The 23,041-nt window shown below is 39.8% G+C and overlaps 2 protein-coding genes across 6 annotated transcripts; one reads left to right on the top strand and one right to left on the bottom strand.

The window, feature by feature from the left end:
- Nucleotides 1–2,423: 2,423 nt before the first annotated feature.
- rpl28 (ribosomal protein L28) lies at nt 2,424–7,321 on the bottom strand. The gene is made up of 4 exons (XM_078549810.1): nt 6,693–7,321; nt 3,932–4,055; nt 3,363–3,481; nt 2,424–2,565 (listed from the first exon to the last, which is right to left on the bottom strand). The coding sequence occupies exons 1-4, from the start codon at nt 6,771–6,773 to the stop codon at nt 2,476–2,478; spliced, it is 414 nt and encodes a 137-aa protein (XP_078405936.1). The 5' UTR covers nt 6,774–7,321; the 3' UTR covers nt 2,424–2,475.
- A 345-nt stretch (nt 7,322–7,666) lies between these two features.
- LOC144685390 (uncharacterized) lies at nt 7,667–21,660 on the top strand. Of its 5 annotated transcripts, none has more exons than XM_078549808.1 (8): nt 7,667–7,835; nt 8,041–8,257; nt 9,768–9,910; nt 11,651–11,763; nt 15,729–15,828; nt 16,260–16,384; nt 19,015–19,251; nt 21,226–21,660. In XM_078549808.1, exons 3-8 carry the CDS (start codon nt 9,780–9,782, stop codon nt 21,330–21,332), a joined length of 813 nt encoding a protein of 270 aa, XP_078405934.1. In that variant the 5' UTR covers nt 7,667–7,835; nt 8,041–8,257; nt 9,768–9,779; the 3' UTR covers nt 21,333–21,660. The 5 variants fall into 5 exon arrangements, with proteins under 5 accessions (XP_078405934.1, XP_078405931.1, XP_078405933.1 ...); XM_078549805.1 differs by having other exon boundaries at nt 7,682–7,835; nt 9,778–9,910; XM_078549807.1 differs by having other exon boundaries at nt 7,686–7,835; nt 9,778–9,892.
- The last annotated feature ends 1,381 nt before the right edge of the window (nt 21,661–23,041 follow it).

Here is a 23,041-nt window from a genome sequence, read left to right as displayed (position 1 = left end):
TTTGCTGATTACAGAAACACGGTTGACAGTTTCTCTTTATCTAGTAAGGGTTCCAATCCGCAATTGCCAAAGATAAAACCATTCAAAACATTCAACATAAGAGTAGGGATAGTCAATCGTTTTCAGTATTCCTAACACAGATTGTAACACTTCATAGAATGCAGGGAATCAGATTATTAAATTTATTGAAGACTGGGAGAAAAATTAACAGCTTGTTAAAATTACCAAACTACAAAGTACAAGAATTTCAGCAAAATACAAGAGCAGCTCTTCTTTATCAATTGGCAATGGCCTAGATGGTACCAGTCATTTCAGAACTACTCAAAATGTAATACTTTATCACCTTGATAAATTTGAAGTAATCCAGGTGATAGTAATGTTCAAGTTCTGGAAAAGACATTTCAAGCAACTCAAACCGAAATGTAAATGGTGCCTTTTTCTTTTGGGCAGTACTCCCACAACTGAATAAAGTACTTCTGTCAAGTCTCTATTGGCCTATTCGTCCTGCATGAATAATCGACAATAAAGGAATTAACAACAAATTTGAGGCCTATCTACTGGAAATAAATTACTGGAATAGGGAAGATTCAACTGAGGCAACTTCCTCCATTTTTAAGTGAGATCTCAGGCACACATTAAAAGAATACCCTTATAAAAACAAAAAACTACTGCGGATACTGGAAATCCAAAACAAAAACAGAATTACCTGGAAAAACTCAGCAGGCCTGGCAGCATTGGTGGAGAAGAAAAGAGTCGACGTTTCGAGTCCTCACGACCCTTCAACAGAACTGAGGATTCTGTTTTTGTAAAAGAATACCCTTGACACATTTACCCAGAAAAACACGTCAATAAGCACAAAAGTATATTCTTATGGCCCAAGTCCTTACTCGGCTTCCAGGTAAGCAACTTCAATTTTAAAATTTTTATCTTTGTTTTCAACTCCTTCCACAGCCTCACCATTCCCTACTGCAATTTTCTCCATCTGAGCTAACTGCACTCCCCTGCTTCCAAGGGTGTCTTCAGTTGCCAAGGCCCTAAACTCTTGAATTCCCTCCCGTAAACCTCTTTTCTTCTTTATGATAGTTCTAAAAACTACCAATGACCAACTTTTAGTCATCAGCATTAATCTGTCAGAGTTCAAATTTTGCTTAATGCTCTTGTGAATTGGGTGTTTTATTAGACTTAGGGTGCTATATGAAAGCTATAATTCAAAACATTCCTACATAAAATTTTAAACAGAAGATAAACTGAAAGACACAGCAGCAAACATTAATTGCTGAGGTAATGGTCCAAGTTGAAGACAATGTCAACTTGGAGAAAAAGGGCGAGGAAAAGACAGATAAATCCAAAAATCTAATAAAGCAGTCAAAGAGCTACACTAGATTTAGACAAAATTTCCTCGAATTTAGAACTATGAGATATGAAACAAGATAAACGCAATAAGTTGGAGAACATAGACAAGATTAGAACAGGAACATAGTGGGACAAGGACAAGCTTAGTTATTGTAACAGGAAAAGCTGCAATGCCTGGGATAGGGTAGTAGACGCAAACTGAATTATTTCATAGGGAGTTGGATATTCTAATTCAAAGAGGTATGTTTCAAAGATGAGCTGGATAGCCAATCAAGTTTCCTTCCATTTATCTTGTGACATTTCTGCTCAATTGCAAGCATATTTTATGGTGTAACATTAATTAAACACCGTTTAACAATTCTAATGTTTGTTGACAACACAAAGTGCTGACTAGGATGGCAACAGGGAAGGCTTTACTTCTGGAAAATATACACTTATCCTTCCCAGTGGTAAAGCAGATCAGCATATTATTACTTAAGTGTTATATTCAAGTAATGGTCAGCATGTATTTGAATATAACTTGGAAAGAAAAAAGTAACAGCCAGAGCAGCATTATCACTTCCAGTAAATGTGTAAATATTTTGCGTACAGATGTGTACAATTATTTGGAGTAGGCCATTCAGCCCTTCAAGCCTGCTCTCAAATTCAATAAGATTGTGGCTGATCTGGCTGTGCTCTCAATTGTACTTTACCATCTACCTCCCATAGCCCTCAACTCCCTTGTATATCAAAAATCTGTCCAACTCTGCCTTAATTAAACTTAAGATACATTACTCTCCGTCTCCTCGTTCGAGTCATTAATATGGATTGTAAATAGCCAAACTCCATCCTTGCAGGTGAACGAAGTGCGGTTCGATATGATGGAAGTCAAGATTCCAATGTTTGGAAGGGAAACATCTAAATGATGCACATTCTTCTGGAGTTTAATTTTTTAAAAAAGAGGCTCCTGACCTAAAGGAAACAGTCCATCAATGGAGTTGATAAGATTCCTTAAAGACAGTTAGCAAGTTCCCATGATAGTGATACTAGCCCCAAGCACAAGCAGCTCATTTAACACAACCACACAGAACAAGCTACTTAAAATTTTCCTTTATTATGAATCATGTCAAATCTTTTACAAGTTCATGCGCTCTTGGTAGCCCGAGTGCGCTTCTTCTTGACCACAACTGGTTTCTGACTCTTCAGGATGGCACTGGCTCGACGAAGTGCAGCCTGGAAAAAAAAATCCCACCATCATAAAATCAACTTATTTTCAATAAACTGCAGGGTTATAACTTCCAGGACAAACTTTTCACAAGTGATTTATAGTAACAGCATATGTAATAGTGCATGGAATTAAGGGGAGTGGCACCATATGACTAGAGGTGAATGATAGATCCAGTGGTCAGCTAGGTAATGAGGAGGCACAAATTAAAATTGAATTAAAGACAAGTGAGGTTAGAAAACATTCTCTGTTGAATATGGAATTCAGTCACAAATCATTGTTGAAGCAGAGTCTATAAGTTAAAAGGGAAAGAGAAGGGAAATGCAATTAAACTAGGTGACTAAACTGAAGACTCACCTCTGTTGACCAGTGGGGTTAAACATCCCACTTAAGTGCTACAATTGATTTTTGCAAACTGAAACAAAGGTGTTTGCTGTTCTCATCTGATTTTTTTCTGTTGAATTCAAAGAGGTCTCTTGGTGGCTTAGCGGACAAATTCTCAGCTATAGAAAACATCTTAGTTTCCAATTGTAGTGTGTGCAAAGTCAGCTGATCTCAGCCAAATAAGAATTAAGGTGAGAAGGGGGCAGAAACAGTGCAGTGTGCACACAAGTGGTTAATTGGGCACAGCAACAGAGGATGCCCAGGGAACTGCAAATTAGCAAAGACAAGCTTCAGCTGAGAAAGAAATCATGCAGAAAAAATATTTTAACCAGCTGCTGCATTAAACAGAATCAAAATTACTTGACTAGCTTCATTAGTCACGAAGCTGGAGTTTGTGCATATAGTATCAAACATCTCGTACCATGCGAAGATCCTTTCGGTAGTTGTTCTTACGGATGATGTGTCGCAAACTGTTCAGGGTGGCGCGGCCATTCTTGTTGATGGTGATCTTTTCATAGGATGTCGCTGGTTTGCGTTGACCTAAAATAGGCAAGTGCACAAAACTGAATAGAAAGCAATAAAAAATGAAGTACCACAAGCAGTGTGCAAGTGGCCACATTACCAGACAATCTTACTCAAACTCAACATCAAGAAGGAATGCCCCAACATAAGGTCACAGCCACAGCAAACAGGCCCGAATAGGGAAAGGAGCGGCAATTCAGAGATAGTGTCTCAGGCTAAAAAGCAGCCTGAGAGACTACCTAAAGAGCAGAATTGGTAAATTAATCTTATTCAGCCACTGAATAAAAAGTTCAATAGAATACAGTAATTAGATGCCTGGGAGAAAGTAGAGAAAAAAATTGTCAAAGCACTCAGCTACTCCTGTCCAATTACAGCAATTCAGACTCGATGGGCATACCCAACTACTAGAAATGCACAGAATATAAGGTGTAGTCATATAATTCACAAGTAAGGATCAATGCAACCTACCTGCCCGCTTTTTGAGGACAACCACCACTCCTTTTCCGTCGGCTGCTGGCTCTACACCTACAGTTTTGCGGTGAATAAGCCCATTGTAACGGAAAGAGTTTCTGGACTTCAAGTTGTTGGGCTCCTGTATCGCAGGTACAAGAGTGTGTCAAAAAGATTTTTAAAATGGAGCACAACATTCATTTCATTACATTAACAAGACTCTGGATTAATTCTGTCAACAAGTCATCATAAATCTTAGATACAGAGAAGCAATATCTAGTAAACCATAGAGATTAATAACAAGGTGCACAACTAGAAGGACTAGGGGATACAGATGAAAGATTTTGGGCAAGAGATGCAGGGGCAATGTGAGGAAGAATCTTTTTAAAAAAATACAATAAGTGGTAATGGCCTGAACTCACCGCCCACAAGGGTGGTGGAAGCGGAAACAATTATTTTAGATTGGAATTGGATGGGCAGTTGAAAGACTTGCAGAGCTACAGGGATTGAAGAGGGGAATAGAACTGACTGGACTGCTCCGTGGGGAGCTGGCAGTCTTGGATGGGCCAAATGGCCTCCTCCTGTACCATAAATGACTAACTAGTTTTGGATAACTCAAGAATTGATTAATTGAGTACAAAGCCCTGTCAAAAGTCATTTCAGTTGTAATACAAACACCTGGAACTAAACCAACCAAGAGAATGCAGTTGGCTGAAAAAGCACAAGTAAATCGTGTTTGACTAATTTGCTAGAGTTCTTTGAAGATGTGACAAGCAAAGTGGATAATGGGGGTCCATTAGATATACTAGATGTAGTATATCTGGACTTCCAGAAGGCCTTTGATAAAGGTGCCGCATAAAAGATTAATACACAAGATTCTCCGATCACACGGAGTTAAGGGTAATATATTAACTTGGATAGAGGATTGGCTAACCAACAGAAAGCAGAGTCGGGATAAATTGGTCTTTTTCTGGATGGCAAGCTGTAACTAGTGGGGTGCTACAGGGTTTGGTCCTTGGGCCCCAACTATTTACAATCTAAATTAATGACTTGGATTCAGGGGTAGAAGGTACAATAGCTAAATGTGTAGATGTCACCAAAATAGGTGGCAAAGTAAGTTGCAATGAAGAAATAAATTTACAAATGGATATGGACAGGTTAGGTGAATGGGCCAAAACCTGGCAGATGGAGTTTAACGTGGATTAGTGTGAGGTTATCCATTTTGGTCGGAAGAATAAAAAGGCGACTTACTATTTAAATGGAGAGAAACTTCAGAATGCTTCAGTGCAGAGGGATCTGGGTGTCCTCATGCATGAATCGCTGAAAGCTAATTTGCAGGTACAGCAGGTAATAAGGAAGGCAGATAGAATTTTGGCATTTATTGCTAAAGGAATAGAGTATAAAAATAGGGAAGTGTTGTTGCAACTGTACAAGGCATTGGTGAGACTGCACCTGGAGTAATGTGCACAGTTTTGGTACCCTTACTTGAGGAAGGATGTAGTTACACTGGAGGCGGTTCAGAGGAGGTTCACTAGATTGATTCCAGAGATGCGGGGCTTGTCTTATGAGGAGAGATTGAGCAGTTTAGGCCTATACTCACTAGAGTTTAGAAGGATGAGAGGAGATCTAATTGAGGTATATAAGATGCTAAAGGGGATAGACAAAGTAGATGTAGAGCGGATGTTTCCCCTTGTGGGGCATTCTAGAACGAGGAGCCCATAGTTTTAGGCTTAGGGGTGATAGATTTAAATCAGAGATGAGGAGGAATTACTTTTCTCAAAGGGTCGTGCATCTGTGGAATTCACTACCTCAGAATGCAGTGGATGCCAGGACACTGAATAAATTTGAGGAGACAAGACAGGTTTTTAATTAATGGGTTGAAAGGTTATGGGGAGAGGGTGGGAAATTGGAGTTGAGGCCAAAATAAGATCAGCCATGATCTTCATGAATGGCGGGGCAGGCTCGAGGGGTTGAATTGCCTACTCCTAGTTCTTATGTTCCAAGTGTCACTGGTACAGTAATACTGAAGTATCTGATAGAGCTTTCAACAGCAAAATGGGTACAACTTTGTATAGAAAGGAGTCCTGGACACCAGGAAGGGTAGAGCTGTTGTGTGCTCAGCATGACTCCAAGTCAAATAATAATTTCAGATGTTAAAGTGGCACCATGGCAAAATACTGCCGTGATTAATGCCTGCAGAACTACACACTACCACAAATCAGTAGCCCCAATAATAGAATTAAAACTGGAACACACGTAATGGCAGTACCTTAACCTGGGAATCAAACTCAGCAACCACATGAGGACACTTGTCTATTCCTGAACTATTAAGAGTACAAATGGGCAGCAGGTATATCAAGAGCAGCAGCTGGCAGAGGTTTGTAAGAAAGACATCAGATCAGCTCCCTAATCAAACTCTGACATTGGTTTAAGGTCCAGAAAATAATCAGTCACCAGAATGGCCCAAGAATAAATGTCACATCAGTGAGAGCTGTCCACATTTTTACAAACTCTCCCAAGGGAGAAGCAAACATAGAGAATTCACCTATGTCTTGATCTACTAAATCTTTCAACCTCACAACCCAAAAGCAATTAAACTAACCGCTCCCCAACCGCACACTGACTGACAAACTCACCGAAACCCTGTGCACAAAGCTCGGGCAATGATGGCGCATGGGAGAAAACCACAAACTCCAGCTGAGATTTTACCCAAACATTAAATCGCCATGAGCTAGATTTAAATATGAAAGGAAGCGCCGCTGGGAGGCTCGGTACTCACGGTGCTGTAGACCTGCTTGTTCCTTTTAATCAGGAAACTGGAGCAGTTCCGGACGATCATCCACTGGAGATGAGCTGACATTTTAACCACCTGGACAGACACAGACACACCAACTGAGTTCAGCGCTCACACACCCGGGCCCGGGATCCCCAGTGACGGGCAATGGAGGCCAGGCCAGGGGCGGAGGCCAGGCCAGGGGCGGAGGCCAGGCCAGAGACCAGTCAACCCTCCCCCCCCCAGGACAAGGGCTCGGCCTCTGAACCCGCTCAGACTCCAACCCCCCCCCACCCCATGTCCAGAGGCGGCCACATGGGGCCGGAGTCCTCGGGATCATATCGGCCGCTCCCCCAAAACCAGACCCTCGCCCAGTTAACCAGCCGCCCGCCCTGGGGATGGGCCGAATGGTCCAGGCCCGACCGCGCCACCCCCCCGGGCCCTAACCGAGCCCGAGGCCCAAGGTGCGGCCTGGCCGGCACCAACAGGCGGACGGTCCGGGCCTGGGCTCTCGGCCGGGCGCGGTGGGTGGGTGGGTGGGGAGGGGGGTGTTCGCGCCCCAATCCCGGAGGCCGCCCTCCTCTCACCTGCTCCCGTCGCCGCCGCCGCTAGAAAGAGCGAGGCCGCGCCGCGCGCCGCCTTATCACACCCCGCCCGCCTACACTCCCTCCGCCTGCCCGGGACTATATCCAGCTCCGTCTCTCGCCGCCCGCCGGACATTTGTCTCTTCTTCTTCCTGAACAGGATCCCCAATCCGCCATGTTTCTCGATTAAGTCGACGGCGGCCTGGTGGACGCGTGTCCCGGTCTTCACCTGTCGAATGTTTGTGTGGAACTATATTGTTCCCTGCGCGGAGAGTCGCGGTGTGTTTCGCCGGCTTGAAAGGGGGGGGGGGGGGGGAGAGACGGTGGGCGCAATCGGCGGAGATGACGTAATATGTGCGCGACGCGGCAGGGGGAGATGACGCAATCGGAGGCGATGACGCAATCAGCGTTCGGCGCGGCGGGATGACGCGGCTGTTGTCATGGTCTAAACCGGACCGGAGTGAAGCGATTGTTTAGAAAGGGAGCGGCTTCTTCTTTTTACTCTGGATCCCCCCATTTGTTTAAAACAAAAGGCAATTCTTCGAATGTACGGGATTTAAAAAAGGTTTGTCGTGTTTATGACGTTTAAGGGAGGGGGGGTCATTGCACTTGCCCCTCCCCCTCCCCCTCCATCAGAAGCTGGTCGTTCAGTGTTTGTTAGACATGGGAATATGGCAGAAATATTGTCCACAGACAGTCAGGGGGATGGATGAGCAACTGACCTGTTTCCAGCTGTGTGACTAATCTGAGATTTTTTTTCTCTGTGACAGTGACAGTGGGGCTGTGAATTTGAAGGAGGCGCCCATTGCAAGTTGCCCCATGAAGAGGACAAGACAACCTGGCCGAGGGAAGCTCACACCTTCGTTCTCCTGGCTTCCCTCCAAGTGGTTTTAAATGGGTAACCAATGGAGCAACAGAATACACTAGGTGAAAAACTTTATAATGCCATCTCTCCACGACACCCGCAACTGGCCATAAAACTTACAGGTACAGCCGCTTCGTTTTCACCCTGTACTGTAGGGGGTTGCTCTTGGGATCCTGAATATGTTTTAGAGGCCTGAGGATGTGTGTGAAAGTATCACCTGCAAAACCTCCAAGCTTGTAGATAATACCAGAAGAGAAGCAAAGGAATCAGAAGAATTTTGTATTTTTTTGGATAACGGTCAGTTGGTTAAGATACATAGTTCACTATAGCTAAGTAAAATAGTTGGTATGGAGGCATCAAACCAAAATGTGGTGTGTGGGTTAAATTGAACTGTCAAAAATTGTAGTGAGCAGGAACCCAATCCTTGGGTTATGTGGGTAAATCAATGACCCCATTAACCCAGTAGTAATGCAGAAAAATAAGATGCTGTGAAATATTATCAGAGGATAGAATAGAAATCAAATAGGTTATATAGTTGTGAATAACTGGTTAAATTGCATTTCAAGAACCTTGGGGAAGCTATTATAAGCCCTTGAGATATTAGCAGCTAGGATGATAGATATCAGAAACACAAATTGGAAAGAAAGATAAAGAAGTTGGGCTGAGAAATAGAGGAACAGGAGTAGGCTATTTAGCCCCTCACACCTGTTCTGCCATTCAGTGAGATCATGCTGATCTGCAACCTAATTCCATATGCCCTCCTTTGCCAGATATCCCTTAAGACCTTTGGTTAACAAAGATCTATCAATCTCAGATTTTCAGTTAACAATTGATCTAGCATCAATTGCTGTTGACCCTTTTGTGTAGAAGTATTTCCCAATTTCACTCTTGAAAGGTCTAACTCTAATTTTTAGACCATGACCACTTAGTTATAAACTCCCTAACCAGCAAAATAGGTTCCCTCTAGCTACTCTACCTGGTCTCCATAATATCCTGAAACCTTTGATCAACTTATCCCTTCTAAAGCCCAGGGAATACATCCCTAGTTTGTATATTTTTGGGGGAAAAAACTCCAAAGTGGTCCTACTGTAACGTTAAAGTTTATGTAGAGGACTAACAAATTGATTCAAGTAATTATTCACTTGAGCAGAAGACTGAAATACAAGGGACCCTAGTTCAAAATGAGGAAGTTGGAAATGAGAACGATAGTTGTGCATTTCTATTCCGCGAAGGTGAGAAGCATTGTGGAATAAGTTGTGATGAAAGGGCATTGAAGTGAACACAGTGAAACATCATTCAAGAGGCAATTAGCTGCATTCCTGAAGAAAGAAAGGTTTGTGTGATATGAGGCAGACAAAAGAGGACCAGAAGGATCAGCCTAACAACAGTCAAATTTGTGTGAAATTAGTAACAAATGGAGATCCTTTCATGGTTGTAACAATTTGAGGATATGAGGATTCACTGTAACAAAATAGTAAGTACATTACAGACTCTCTTAATCTTCTTACTGCTTAGTGGTAAAACATGAAATTAGCCATTAATATCAAATTAACTTCTGACACGTGTAAATATCCCTTGGCATAAATAATACATGCATTTATATAAAAAGCTCAAGTGTCTTTTTGTTTTGAGCCTCTTACAGGGATGCTGTTGGAACTCCCAGTTCCTGTGCTGGATCAGATGATACAGGATGAGAAATTGCTGTCTGCTGGACTTCAGAAAGCACTCAACACACTTCAGGATTCCACAGAGAAATGGCAAGACATAAATAAATGGTACACAGGAGTGTTATGTTCATAATGAGGAGATTTGAAGCTAATGACACTTCTAATTATTTTCATTGCAAACTAAATTAGATAATTAGCTTGTTTTACTTTTAAGTAAGTCTTGTGGACCTTTTGAGTACAGTTCAGCTTTAGAGTGTGAGATCGATTACTACTTAGTATTAAGTATTACTACTTAGTATTGTCCATCATGTGGTTGCTGGATTGCTGGTACTCTTCAATGCTAGAATAACTTTTTTTTAAAACTGAATTCATGCAACATATGAGCTAGGAGCAGGAGTAGGCCACTCGGCCCTTCAAGCCTGCTCCGCCATTCAATAAGATCATGGCTGATCTGATTGTAACCTCCCGCCTACCCCCGTTAACCTTTCACTCCCTTGTTAATCAAGAATCTATCTAGGTCTGCCTTAAAAATATTCAAATACTCTGCTTCCACTGCCTTTTAAGGAAGACAGTTCCAAAGACTCACTGAGAGAAAAAAAAATTCTCCTCATCTTTGTCTTAAACGAGCGACCCCTTATTTTTAAGCCATAATCCCTAGTTCTAGATTCTCCCACATGAGGAAACATCCTCTCCACATCCACTCTGTCAAGACCTCTCAAAATCTTAAGTCATCTCTTATTCTTCTAAACTCCTGTGGATACAAGCCTATCCTGTCCAACCTTTCCTCATAGGACAACCTGCCCATTCCTGGTATTAGCCTAATTAACATTCTCTGAACTGCTTCTAATGCATTTACATCTTTCCTTAAATAGGGAGACCAATACAGTACACAATACTCCAGATGTGGTCTCACCAGTGCCCTGTACAACTGAAGCATAAATTTCCTACTTTTGTATTCAATTCCCCTCGCAATAAATGATAACATCCTATTAGATTTCCTAATTACTTGCTGTATCTACATACTAGCCTTTTGTGATTCATGCACTAGGACTCCCAGATCCCTCTGAATCTCAGCTCTGCAACCTCTCACCATTTAGATAATATGTTTTTTTTTTAATTTTTCCTGCCAAAATGGACAATTTCACATGTGCCCACATTACACTCCATTTGCCAGGTCTTTGCCCATTTACTTAACCTATCTGTGTCACTTTGTAGCCGTCTTACATCCTCTTCACAACTTACTTTCCTACCTCTCTTTGTATCATCAGCAAATTTAGCAACCATCCCTTCAATCCCTTCATCCAGGTCATTTATATAAATGTAAAAGGTTGAGGCCCCAGCGTTGATCCCTGTGGCACACCACTCGTCACATCTTGCCAACAAGAAAAAGACCCATTTATGCCAACTCTGTTTCCTGTTAGCCAGCCAATCTTCTATCCATGCCAATATGTTACCCCCTACACCGTGAGCTCTTATTTTCCACAATATCCTTTGATGTGGCACTTTATCAAATGCCTTCTGTAAATCTAAGTACAGTACATCCACCGGTTCCCCTTTATCCACAGCACATGTGACCCCTTCAAAAACCCCCAATAAATTGGTTAAACAGGATTTCCCTTTCACAAAATCATGTTGACTCTGCCTGATTGCCTTAAACTTTTCTGTGTGCCCTGCTATAACATCTTTAATAATAGCTTCTAGCATTTTCCCGATGATAGATGTTAAACTAACTGGCCTGTAGTTTCCTGCTTTTTAATGTGCCTTATTAATCTCAAAATGGCTAATGTTTTCCATCTATAATGGTGTTAATTTTGATGTTTGAGAAACAAATATTTGTTTGGTTTCCAGTCTGTTTAAACTTGTGCAAGATGATACGGATTCTGATTCGACTGATTCATTAGGCGATCAGCTGTATGACCTGGTGGATATCCATAATACTGGGCACAGTGAGAAAATAACAGGTTGGTTAGTACAATTTAAAAGATTGCCACCTTCAATTATAAAAATGTTTGTGAAATCAAAAATTTTATTTGAAGTTATGAGAGTTTTCTTTTTACAATGTTAGAGCTTAACATCAGTGCCTGACAGCAGTTTGGTGAGCAGAAATGCTAACACCCTCTGTTCTGGAATTCAGCAGTGTACTTTTTTTTCTTGCAGTGGAAAAGGAATGTGTTGTACACAATGTGGTTCAGTTGGTGGCACTTTTCCCTCCGAGTCAGAATGTTCAAGTCCCACTCCAGAGACTTGATTGCAAAAATCTGGACTGACACATGAGTACAGTACTTTGGGAGTGCTGCACTGTCGGGGGTCCCATTTTTCAGATGAGACATTAAACAGAGGCCTTGCCTGCTCTCACAGGTTGTTGTAAAAGACCCCATGGCACTATTTTGAAGAAGGGGGTGGGAAGTTTTCCCCAGTGTCCTAGCCAATATTTATCTTTTAATCAATACCATTAAAAACAAATGATTGAGTGATTATCATGGTGCTGTTTGTTGGAGTTTACTGTGTACAAATTGGCTGCCATGTTTCTTACATTGTAACAGTGACAACACTTCAGAACTACTACTTTGACAATAAAGGGCTTTGGGGCGTCTTGAGGTTGTAAAAGGTGCTATATAAATGCAAGTATGACTGTCTGTCCGTACATCATAATTATGTTAGGCTGTATGGACCAGTGAGTCTTTTCCTGTCACTCATTTTTCATATGTTTGTATATTATTCGGGATTTAGTTATTCTAGCCTTCACTATTGAAGGTCAAACTGGAACATGTTACACCAACAAATTATCCTGATTCCATAATTTACTCGTGTTCAATTTAGCAGTTCATGAACAGTTAGTACTCTCCAGTTGTCGGCAAAATGTGATAAAGGTCTTCAGGTTAGTTGCAAGTCTTTGTTTGTACCTTAGCATTATTTATGGACATTCAATTCATAAGAACTGTGAGAAAGAACGAACTTGCACTTATAGCGACTTCCAAAACCTCAGGACATCCCAAAGTGCTTTACAGCCAATGAAATACTTGTGGAGTCACTGTTTAATGTAGGGAAATGCAGCAGCCAATTTTCACACAGAACAATGAGATAAATGACCAGATAGTCTGTTGGTTGAGGAATAAATATTTACCATGACACCCAGAGAACGCCTCTATGCTTCTTGACTGAAAAGTGCCATTAAGATCTTCTATGTGCATCTGAGAGGGTAGATAGGACTGCCTTATCTGGACGATTGCCAAGAGTGGGCCTTGAACCCGAAATTTTCTGACTCAACGATGAGAGTGCTGTCATTGACAACTTGACTAGCCAGTAAGAAACTGTTTACTGTTTTTCAAAAAAAAGGATTGCGATATAGGTGGTGCAGTATATTGTTTATTTATGTATATAGGTGGTGCAGTATATTGTTTATTTATGTATATAGGTGGTGCAGTATATTGTTTATTTATGTATGTAGGTGGTGCAGTATATTGTTTATTTATGTATGTAGGTGGTGCAGTATATTGTTTATTTATGTATGTAGGTGGTGCAGTATATTGTTTATTTATGTATGTAGGTGGTGCAGTATATTGTTTATTTATGTATGTAGGTGGTGCAGTATATTGTTTATTTATGTATATAGGTGGTGCAGTATATTTTTTATTTATGTATATAGGTGGTGCAGTATATTGTTTATTTATGTATATAGGTGGTGCAGTATATTGTTCATTTATGTATGTAGGTGGTGCAGTATATTGTTTATTTATGTATGTAGGTGGTGCAGTATATTGTTTATTTATGTATGTAGGTGGTGCAGTATATTGTTTATTTATGTATGTAGGTGGTGCAGTATATTGTTTATTTATGTATGTAGGTGGTGCAGTATATTGTTTATTTATGTATGTAGGTGGTGCAGTATATTGTTTATTTATGTATGTAGGTGGTGCAGTATATTGTTTATTTATGTATGTAGGTGGTGCAGTATATTGTTTATTTATGTATGTAGGTGGTGCAGTATATTGTTTATTTATGTATGTAGGTGGTGCAGTATATTGTTTATGTATGTATGTAGGTGGTGCAGTATATTGTTTGTTTATGTATGTAGGTGGTGCAGTATATTGTTTATGTATGTATGTAGGTGGTGCAGTATATTGTTTGTTTATGTATGTAGGTGGTGCAGTATATTGTTTATTTATGTATGTAGGTGGTGCAGTATATTGTTTATTTATGTATGTAGGTGGTGCAGTATATTGTTTATTTATGTATGTAGGTGGTGCAGTATATTGTTTATTTATGTATGTAGGTGGTGCAGTATATTGTTTATTTATGTATGTAGGTGGTGCAGTATATTGTTTATTTATGTATGTAGGTGGTGCAGTATATTGTTTATTTATGTATGTAGGTGGTGCAGTATATTGTTTATTTATGTATGTAGGTGGTGCAGTATATTGTTTATTTATGTATGTAGGTGGTGCAGTATATTGTTTATTTATACCCAGCCACTGGTTGCTGGGTTGCTTTTGCTTCCATTGCAATACTGTCTGCTCATCATTCAAGTTCTGCGTTTTGTGCAAACTTTCTTTAAGATCCAGTAATTCCAAATGAGGGAAAAGATATGCTAACTGAAAATGTCTCAGAACAAATTGTCTAAAGAACTAAAATAAGTGGCAAGTAAAGAATGCTAACAAAAGGCTTTTTAAAAAGAGGAGATATTAAGCAAGATAATTATTAATCTGGATACAGGTCCATGTTTGAATCATTTCTGGTGAAAGGAACTCGAACATATTTTTAAAGAATAATAAGATTATATTGTGTAACTCGGGTGGCCAAACTCGGAACTTTGGAGCCATATATGATCATCTTTAGACATTTGATAGCTGCAAGACACAGGCAACCTTTACAGGCATATTTTTATTACTATTCTTGCACACGCTTTTGCGAGGGAAAGCCTTATAAACTATTATAATAGTTTATATCCCTTAAGATGAAACTTTCAGTTATCAGGGCTAATCACTGCTAGAGGTAGACAAAACAAAACTGCTTCACTGAGACACATCAGAGCTAGCACATGCTCACTGCTTAACTCGTTTTGGCAGCCTTTCTCTTGCAATGTGGAAAATCAGTCTAGAAGTTTAAAAAAAGGACCGATTACACTTGGGGGAAGGACGGGAGTGGGGTGTGGGCAGGGGAGAGGGGGGGGTGCGAAATGGGGAGAAGTTGTAACCACCTACTGAAGAACAAATCTGAATCAGAGCACCTGTGCCCTAATACAGTAGATTCTGTGTTCTGTGTTAAGCTGTTTCTTCCTTTTTCTGGATGGAGGCTGCAAGTTGGAGGTTCAGCAGCGAGAAGGTGGGTTAGGGAGCCAGATAGGCTGCTCCAAAATGGCACAGGTCACACAGCCCTTCGTCTGGCGGGAAACCCCTCCCAGTGCTCTCCAGTTCTCTCCGTGAAACTGTGTCCATTTTTGAACAGCCATTGTTTCCTTGACTCAACTATCCTATGTTTAGAAATTAGCCTTGTACTCTTTCCTGAACAGTTTTTTAAAAAAAAAAACTCTGGGCAGGACTTCAAAAAACGACAGGGCTGTAAATCGGGTGGTAGCCAACCAGTTGCCTATTGCACTGCACTCTATCTTTAAAAGAGCCACATGTGGCTCACAAGCTGTGGTTTGGCCACCCCAGTATAAGATGGAAAATCTATTCAACACTAGGATTGACAGGCTACTGAAATGAAATGGACAATAATGAATGGTCTAGAAAATCAGATTTTTTGATCTAACTTTGAATAAAGATGGAATTATCATAATTTTGAATTGAATGGAATAAACATATAGTTGGATACAGGAATTATGTAGGGAGATGGTTGCAAAACAAGTTGAAGTTAATGTTTAAACACAAATTAAAATACTTCTAATTGTACTGCATGCAGGTTTATTAATGTGCCTATTAAATAGGTATGCTACTGGAAATGGGACGGAACAAAGTGAAGAAGCTGGTCAGTGACTTGCAGCTGTTAGAACAAAAGATCCAGATTGCACAGGATGCGCTTGAACAGTAAGTCTGTGTGTATTATAAATGCAAACTCTGTTTAGAATATTTTACGTTCTGGTTTACTGTGTAGTGATTGACAGAATACCCTAGCCGATGAAGCTATTGCTTGTCCCCGTGACCTGCTGAATCTAAAAACGGTGGAAGGAACGGGCTGCCCCATGGGTCGCAAAGCTAGAGAAGAGAAGAAAATTGTTTGAGTTAATGGTTTACAAGGGACTAACAATGGAAGTTTGCTTTTCAAATGCTTGAAATTGTTGTCAGCACATTGAAATTTAAAACAGATCACTCTGCTGTCCCTGTTTCTAAAAACAATATAAAACTATTTTACAATACGCTAGCTATGTTAGTATGAAGTTAAGAGACATAAGCAAGCACCTTGCACAATATCCTGTGTGCACAGTACTTCAAAAATTCAATGCTTTTCACATTTTTAGAAAAATGCCTAATGAGAGGAAAACGTCCAACAATTCAGATTCTGATGATGTGAAAGAGAAGCTGGGAGAGAAGATTTTTGAACAAGTAGAAAAGATCGATCCACAGAACTGCGCTTACATCACTGGTGAGGGGAACCCCTATCCTTTTGAATCTATGAATTAATTTTTGTGGGGTGACAAATCTGTTGAACAGCAGGAGCATTGGCAGACTACTTTAATGCAACAGGCTGACGTTTACGGGAGTTCTAAAGATTTGAAAACTTATTTCATTGTCAATCACAAACCTTTCACCCAGGTTAGGAATTATCTTCTCTATGTCACTTTTTTAAAACAAAACTCCATCTTCTGTAAATAGCACTACTTTCCAATTGTCATTATTTTGGATCTTGGAGATATGGCAATGATTTACTGATAATAGAAAATTTAAATGTGAATCCCCTCATTCGTTTTGATTTAGAAATGGAAGTACATTTGTGAGAGCTGTGGCTTAGTTGGTAGCATTCTTGCCTCTGAGTTAGAAGGTTGGAGGTTCAAGGCCCACTCCAGAGACAAGCACAAAAATCTAGACTGACTGCAGAATAGCTGCACTTTTGGAAATGTTTTCTTTTGGATGAGATGTTAAATCAAGGCCCTGTCCACCATCTCAGGTGGACGTAAAAGGTTCCCGTGGCACTATTTTGAAGAAGAACAGGGGAGTTGTTCCCAGTGTTATGGCCAATATTTATCCCTCAATCAACATGTTTAAAAAAGAAAACAGGTTTATCTGGCCTTTATCACATTGCTGTTCGTGGGAGCCCACTATGCACAAATCGGCTGCTAGGTTTCCTACATTACAACAGTGGACTATGCTTCAAAAGTAATTGCGTGATACTATATAAATGCAAGATTTTCTTGCTGAATCAAGTCTTCAAGAAATACTGATATAAATTTGCATATATTTTCACCATTACGAATTAATAGCAAAAATCTTCAATGGACGAAGATGCTTCCAATGGAGATATCAATTGAGCAAATCCAAGTAATTTTGCAGAAACTGCAATAAAAAACTGTTGGATGGTTAGCAGTTAGGATTGTTTGAGTCAATTAACCCAACTGCTTTACCATCACTGAATAAATATAGGAAATGATGGAAATACACAGCAGGTCCCACAGCATCAGAAGAGCGAATAGACTAAATGCGTTGAGTAAAGACTTTTGTCAAAACTGAAAATAAGGGAAGGAAGGCAAGTACCTTTTGTAGGGCTGACCAAATGTAGTTTTCTTCCCCGACAGGCCAAATTATTAAGCGCGATTGCTTGGAATCTTTTATGACTTTACTGGAAAATGGAATAGTGAAAAATATTGTAATTAAGTGGAGTCAGTCAAGTCCCTTATCTGTGATTTTAAAAAAAACATTTTAGGTCCATGATTTTTAGACTGGACATATTGTGGAGAGTAGCCTTAAATACCAGCTTTCTTGAGTGTGTCAAAATTGTGTGTCAGTGCTTTGCTGTGGCTTGCCTTTCCTTTCCTGTGTTATCAATAATTTTATAGACAGAATTATCTTTTCTCTACAAAAGGAATTTTGGGCATTGCCATTGGAAGTGAACTCCTGCTTAGTCACATTGGTAGACATTTCTGCTGCAGTCAGTATTTATATAGAACAGAATGTAGAATAATAAAATCAGAAGAAAGAACACCTTGTGGAAGAGTTGACCATGTATTCAAGACACGCAACAACTTCTGTCTCTTCCTTTAGGGAAACCACATGACACTTCCACACATTCTGTGGGGAGATTGATAACTCTCTGTATGAGGACTTAAATTAAAAGTTGGGATCTTGCTGCAAATTGATTTTGAAGTAGGTCCATTTGGTTTCCTGAATATGAGCAGTAAAATATCTAGACCTCAGCTTGAGATGTTCTAAAGAAACAAGATCATTGTCTTCAGACAAACTGGTTATTTAAATATATTATGAAAATCTCCCCAGCACATTTATTTAACACTGGAGCATGCTGTTAGACCTAGGATTCTGAAGGGAAGTGCCCCCTTAGGCTTCTCCACCTGATTTTGGGAGTATATTGTTGGATTAAAGGAATTTATAGTGGAAACAAAATTGGTAAGTTGATATTCTACCCCAGAAATCTATAACATGCCTTTATAATTGTATTTACTAAATAGGATTGTGATGTCTAGTGGCAGAACATGCAGTGCACCCACCATAACATTTATGCTCTCGGGCTGTTATGACTTGGACGTGCCGATCCTCCTGGTTGCGTCCAGTTGGAATGTCAGTTGTTAATTGGACACAGCTGGAGCTGACACTGCTTCAAAAGAACATTAATACTTGACCAGATGAGACCAACAGCCAGTGTTTTTGCACAAAGACCTGTGACTTTTAACAGACTATGAAACTAATCAAGTTGTGTTATAAAAACTCACAAGGCCAAGTCTCCCTTAGCGGCAGCATGATATAAGATGAAAGCTGAATGCAGGAATTATTTCACTTTATGAATTAAAATGCAAACAAATTATTGTTATTATGGTTAATTATAATTATTATTGTCGGATGAAGCCAGACTCCAGATTTGATCTTAATTTTAAGTACATATTGCCTGTCTTTGTCACTGCAAATACTTTTAAAATGCATTTTGTGCAGCTATCCATGCCATTAATGTTGGTGAGGCTATTTGCTGTTTTAGAATCTACATCTACCAAATTCTATGCTCTAAATGGTTCTAATTTGTCAAGGCCCTAATGCCATTTCTGATTTTAGGAATGCTACTGGAAATGGATCCTTCAGCCATTCAGATGTTGCTAACTGACAGATTAGCACTACAAGCTGCTGTTGAAAAAGCACAGGCAGCACTCTCACAGGCAGCTCCTCAGAATTCTGACTTGCTGAATAATGAAGATGGAAGTGATCTGGACAGTGAGACTGAAAAGCTAGGAGAGGAGTTATATTGTTATATCAGCAATACAAAATACAGTGAGCATGCTAGCAGGATAACAGGTACATGTAATTATTAAAGACATTATGAAAATTCCTGTCCCTTATTGCATACGGAATTATATTCTTTATACATTTTTCTTCACATCTTAGATGTCTTTGACATTCCAGTGCAGTACTGACGGAGTGATGCATTGTTGGATGAGACCTTAAACCGAGGCCACACTTGCCACCTCGGTTGGATGTAAAACTCCATGGCAATATTTCTAAGATGAGCAGGGGGAATTTTCCCTCATGTCCTAGCCAATATTTATCCCTTAACCAACGTCACAAACAGATTATCTGGTCATTATCAGATTACTTTGAAATTTCTAGTTGACACTAAATGTAAGCAGGGATTTCTCATCTATGTCTTGAGTTCCTCATGAGATTTCTACAGACTGGTCATCCTTTCTTAGCTAGATGGGAAACCAAAGATTGAACCACTGAACCACCCAGTTCTCTGTCTGGGGATTAGCCAGTTGAGCTGGCAATTAAACCTGCTATTGTTGTCCTAGATGTAGGTTCCTGGCAACTAAGCCGTGCTGATCTTAACAGCAGCAATGTGTATTTATATAGTGCCTTCAATGTAATAAAACATTCCAAAGTGCTTCATTGGAGCACTATAAAACAACATTTGACATTGAGCTACGCAAGGAGGTAATAGGGCAGATTATCAAAAGCTTGGCCAAAGAGGTGGGTCTTAAGGATAATTTTTAAAGGAGGAAAGAGAGGTAGAAAGACAGAGTGATTTAGGAAATTTCAGAGCTTAGGGCTTTGGCAGCTGAAGGCACTGCCACCAGTGGTAGAGAACTTAAAATGCTTAAGAGGCCAGAATGAGGAGTGTAGATATACTCTGAAGGGTTGTGATGCTGGAGGGGATTACAGAAATATGGGGAGGCAAGGCTATGGAGGGATTTGAAAACTAGGATGAGATTTTTAAAATTGTGGCATTACTTAATGGAGAGCTAGTGTAGGTCAGTGAGTACAGGAGTATGGGACATGGTGCAAGTAAGAACATGTGCAGCATGGTTTTGGATGACTTCAGGTCTACAGAGGGTAGAATGTGGGAAGCAGGCCAGGAATACCTGGGAATGGTGGAATCTCAGGCTAATAAAGGCATGGCTGAGGGTTTCAGCAACACATGAACAGAGGCAGAAATGAAGTCGAGTAATGTTACAGAGGTGGAAATAGGTGGTGCAAATATGTGGTTGGAAGTTTGTCTGGGGTCACATGGCAGTCTTGTTACAGACAGTTTGGTTACTGAAGCCATTGAAGGATAATGTTCACTGGGCATGTCTTAGCCCACCCTCTGTCTCAGACTCATTTGGTACACGGAAAAATCAAATTTCAGAAGTTTTTGTTGTGGACCTTTTTGTGGGTTTATTTAACTTAACCTAATCAATGGAACCATCTTAATTCATGTTATCCTTCCTAGTCCAAATAGTCAAAAATCTCAAAACATTTCAAAGTACAAAAAACATCATCTCAGGCTGGTGATCAACATCTTTTGCTTACATATAACTCTTACTCCCTTAGGTAGTGGTAAAAATGTGTTTATCTGCAAGTCACTGTGAAAACAGAACAAAGTAGACTACTTGATAAACTGTATAAAATTGATGGTCCTTAAGCTTTAGGAGCATATGTCAAAGGAGCTGTACAAGCATAAGTGGCTTTAAACTGTCTTAGTTGATGGGATCACTAAAATGCTTATCTTTAATGTTTACAGCAGTAGAATCCATGACTTTGTAAAGAAAACACACAGGTTTCTCAGGTGCTATGCTAATCATACGTTGGAATTTTTTGATAAAATACCTCGGATATTAGCCTCATTTCAAATTGTGGTTGTGCAATGTTAAGGAGCTATCGGATCCATTAACATTTTTGTCAAAAATGTTTACAGTACTTAAGGGTCTGGGCATCAACTTAACATTTTGGTGATCTTGATAAGAACGCAGCCCCTTTTAATAGCATTAATACTTCTGCTATCTTTTTTAGGAATGCTGCTTGAGATGTCTCACAACCGCTTAGCAGAACTGCTGAAATCACCAGAAGAACTAAATGAGAAGATTAAAATTGCTGCTTTAGCACTTAAAGATGACTGAAGATGTGCTTAACTGTTAAAAACTTAACAAATCCCATAATAATCTAGAAATTACAAAGCAATCACAGCCATATCAATTTCTATGTTTTATTTTGAATGATGATTGATTTAAGAAATTAGCAAGTTACAGGACAGTTTATGGTGTATAAGCTGATTGAACAGAGTGAAGAGCTTTAAACTGTCTGCATTTCTAGTGCCAGGAGTTATCTTTGAACTGTAGGACATTTATTTATTGGAATTGCATTCAACAAAACCCTAGTGACAAGTTATTAATAGAAAAAGAAACCTCTGTGAAGAATATTTCAAATAAACGTTTTACTTTTAATGATTAGAGACAGAGTGACTATGCTGCTTCTGAAAGACAATTGGTATAATCTATTTTAAAGAATTCAAAAACTCCATGTTAAAAAAATCTATTAAATTATGTAACCTTATAATTCCAATACCAATTAGATTAAAAATGCTATACAGAAACCAAGAGTAAAAGGGAATCTTTTCACTTACCTCATGGCCTGCAGTTTTGGCTGACTGTCATAATCCACATTCTCAAAAAGGTTACCCCCGACATATTATGGTAAGATAAAAATACACATCAAAGAAATCCACAGGATTCTTGTCCTGGGAAGCTTTTCATTCAAACTATACATACCTTCGCTTTCATAATTAGTATAGGATGTTATCACAGTTCAGCCAAGAAGCCATGCCAGAAGCATGAAATTTGATTGATGAAACTTCAGTGATCCCAGGTTACTTACAAATGGAGCATATTTAGTTTTTAAATGCATTGCTGTAGACATTTTTAACCGTAAATGAATTTGAATTGTTATTCTATCACAGGTGCATAATGTGATTAAAACCAGGTACCTGTGTAAAACATAAATTAACATGGATCAATGCCTAGATTATGCAAAGTCCAAAGGAAAGGAAGCTGGAAAATATGCTCTCTAGAGGATAATTTTGCTTCCATCCTAAGAGCATTTAATCTTTTTTTCATAAGGTGTTTCTAACCCCTGTAGCTGAGAGACTAGGTCACAGTTGACTGCCAGGTCTCTATGGTAATGTTTCTGCATGTCTTTGAGCAGCTTATTGTGTGGGGTCAAAGAGTTCTGCTCCTCATCAGCAGCTTCAAGCTGTGATGCAGCTGAGTTTGGTAACTTGAAGTGATAGATTTAGTCTGCATTGTTTAAGTGATCTTGTGTGTACATGTTCTTTCTGTCTGCCCTGTGTATTAATATATGTAGCTTCCAGTACACACAAATGTGCCACATTGCAAGCCCAACTGACAATCTTAAATTGGTTGTCAGCGTAATTGTTGGCACACTGAGGATTACTTAGCAAATGTTGTCCAATCGTGGAATCACATCGAATGTTGGACACTGTTTTGAGTTTTGCAAGCACGGGCTGGTCAGTAATGCTAAAGTGCGAGACAGTCCCATGATCAAGCGAGCGTTTATGTGAGATAAGATTGAGCAGATTGGTAATCGGGTTACTAATTTACACCGTGTCCTACACTGCGCCTGGTCTGAGATGTGCAAATTTCTTTCATTTTTTGATTTGATCCGTTTATGCCGCTATGTTGCTTCAATAGATGACTGCACCATAAACAGTACCCGTTTGAAACATCCACACCATAAACTCACTTAAGTGGAAGCAGTTTGGCAACGCAATTAATGATGCCACTAAATACATAAAAAATCTCTCTGACCATGT

Source organism: Cetorhinus maximus, chromosome 10 (genome assembly GCF_964194155.1).
Source record: "Cetorhinus maximus chromosome 10, sCetMax3.hap1.1, whole genome shotgun sequence".
NCBI lineage: Eukaryota > Metazoa > Chordata > Chondrichthyes > Lamniformes > Cetorhinidae > Cetorhinus > Cetorhinus maximus.
Note: the sequence above shows the minus strand (reverse complement) of the source record. Positions and strands in the feature narration are given on the sequence as shown.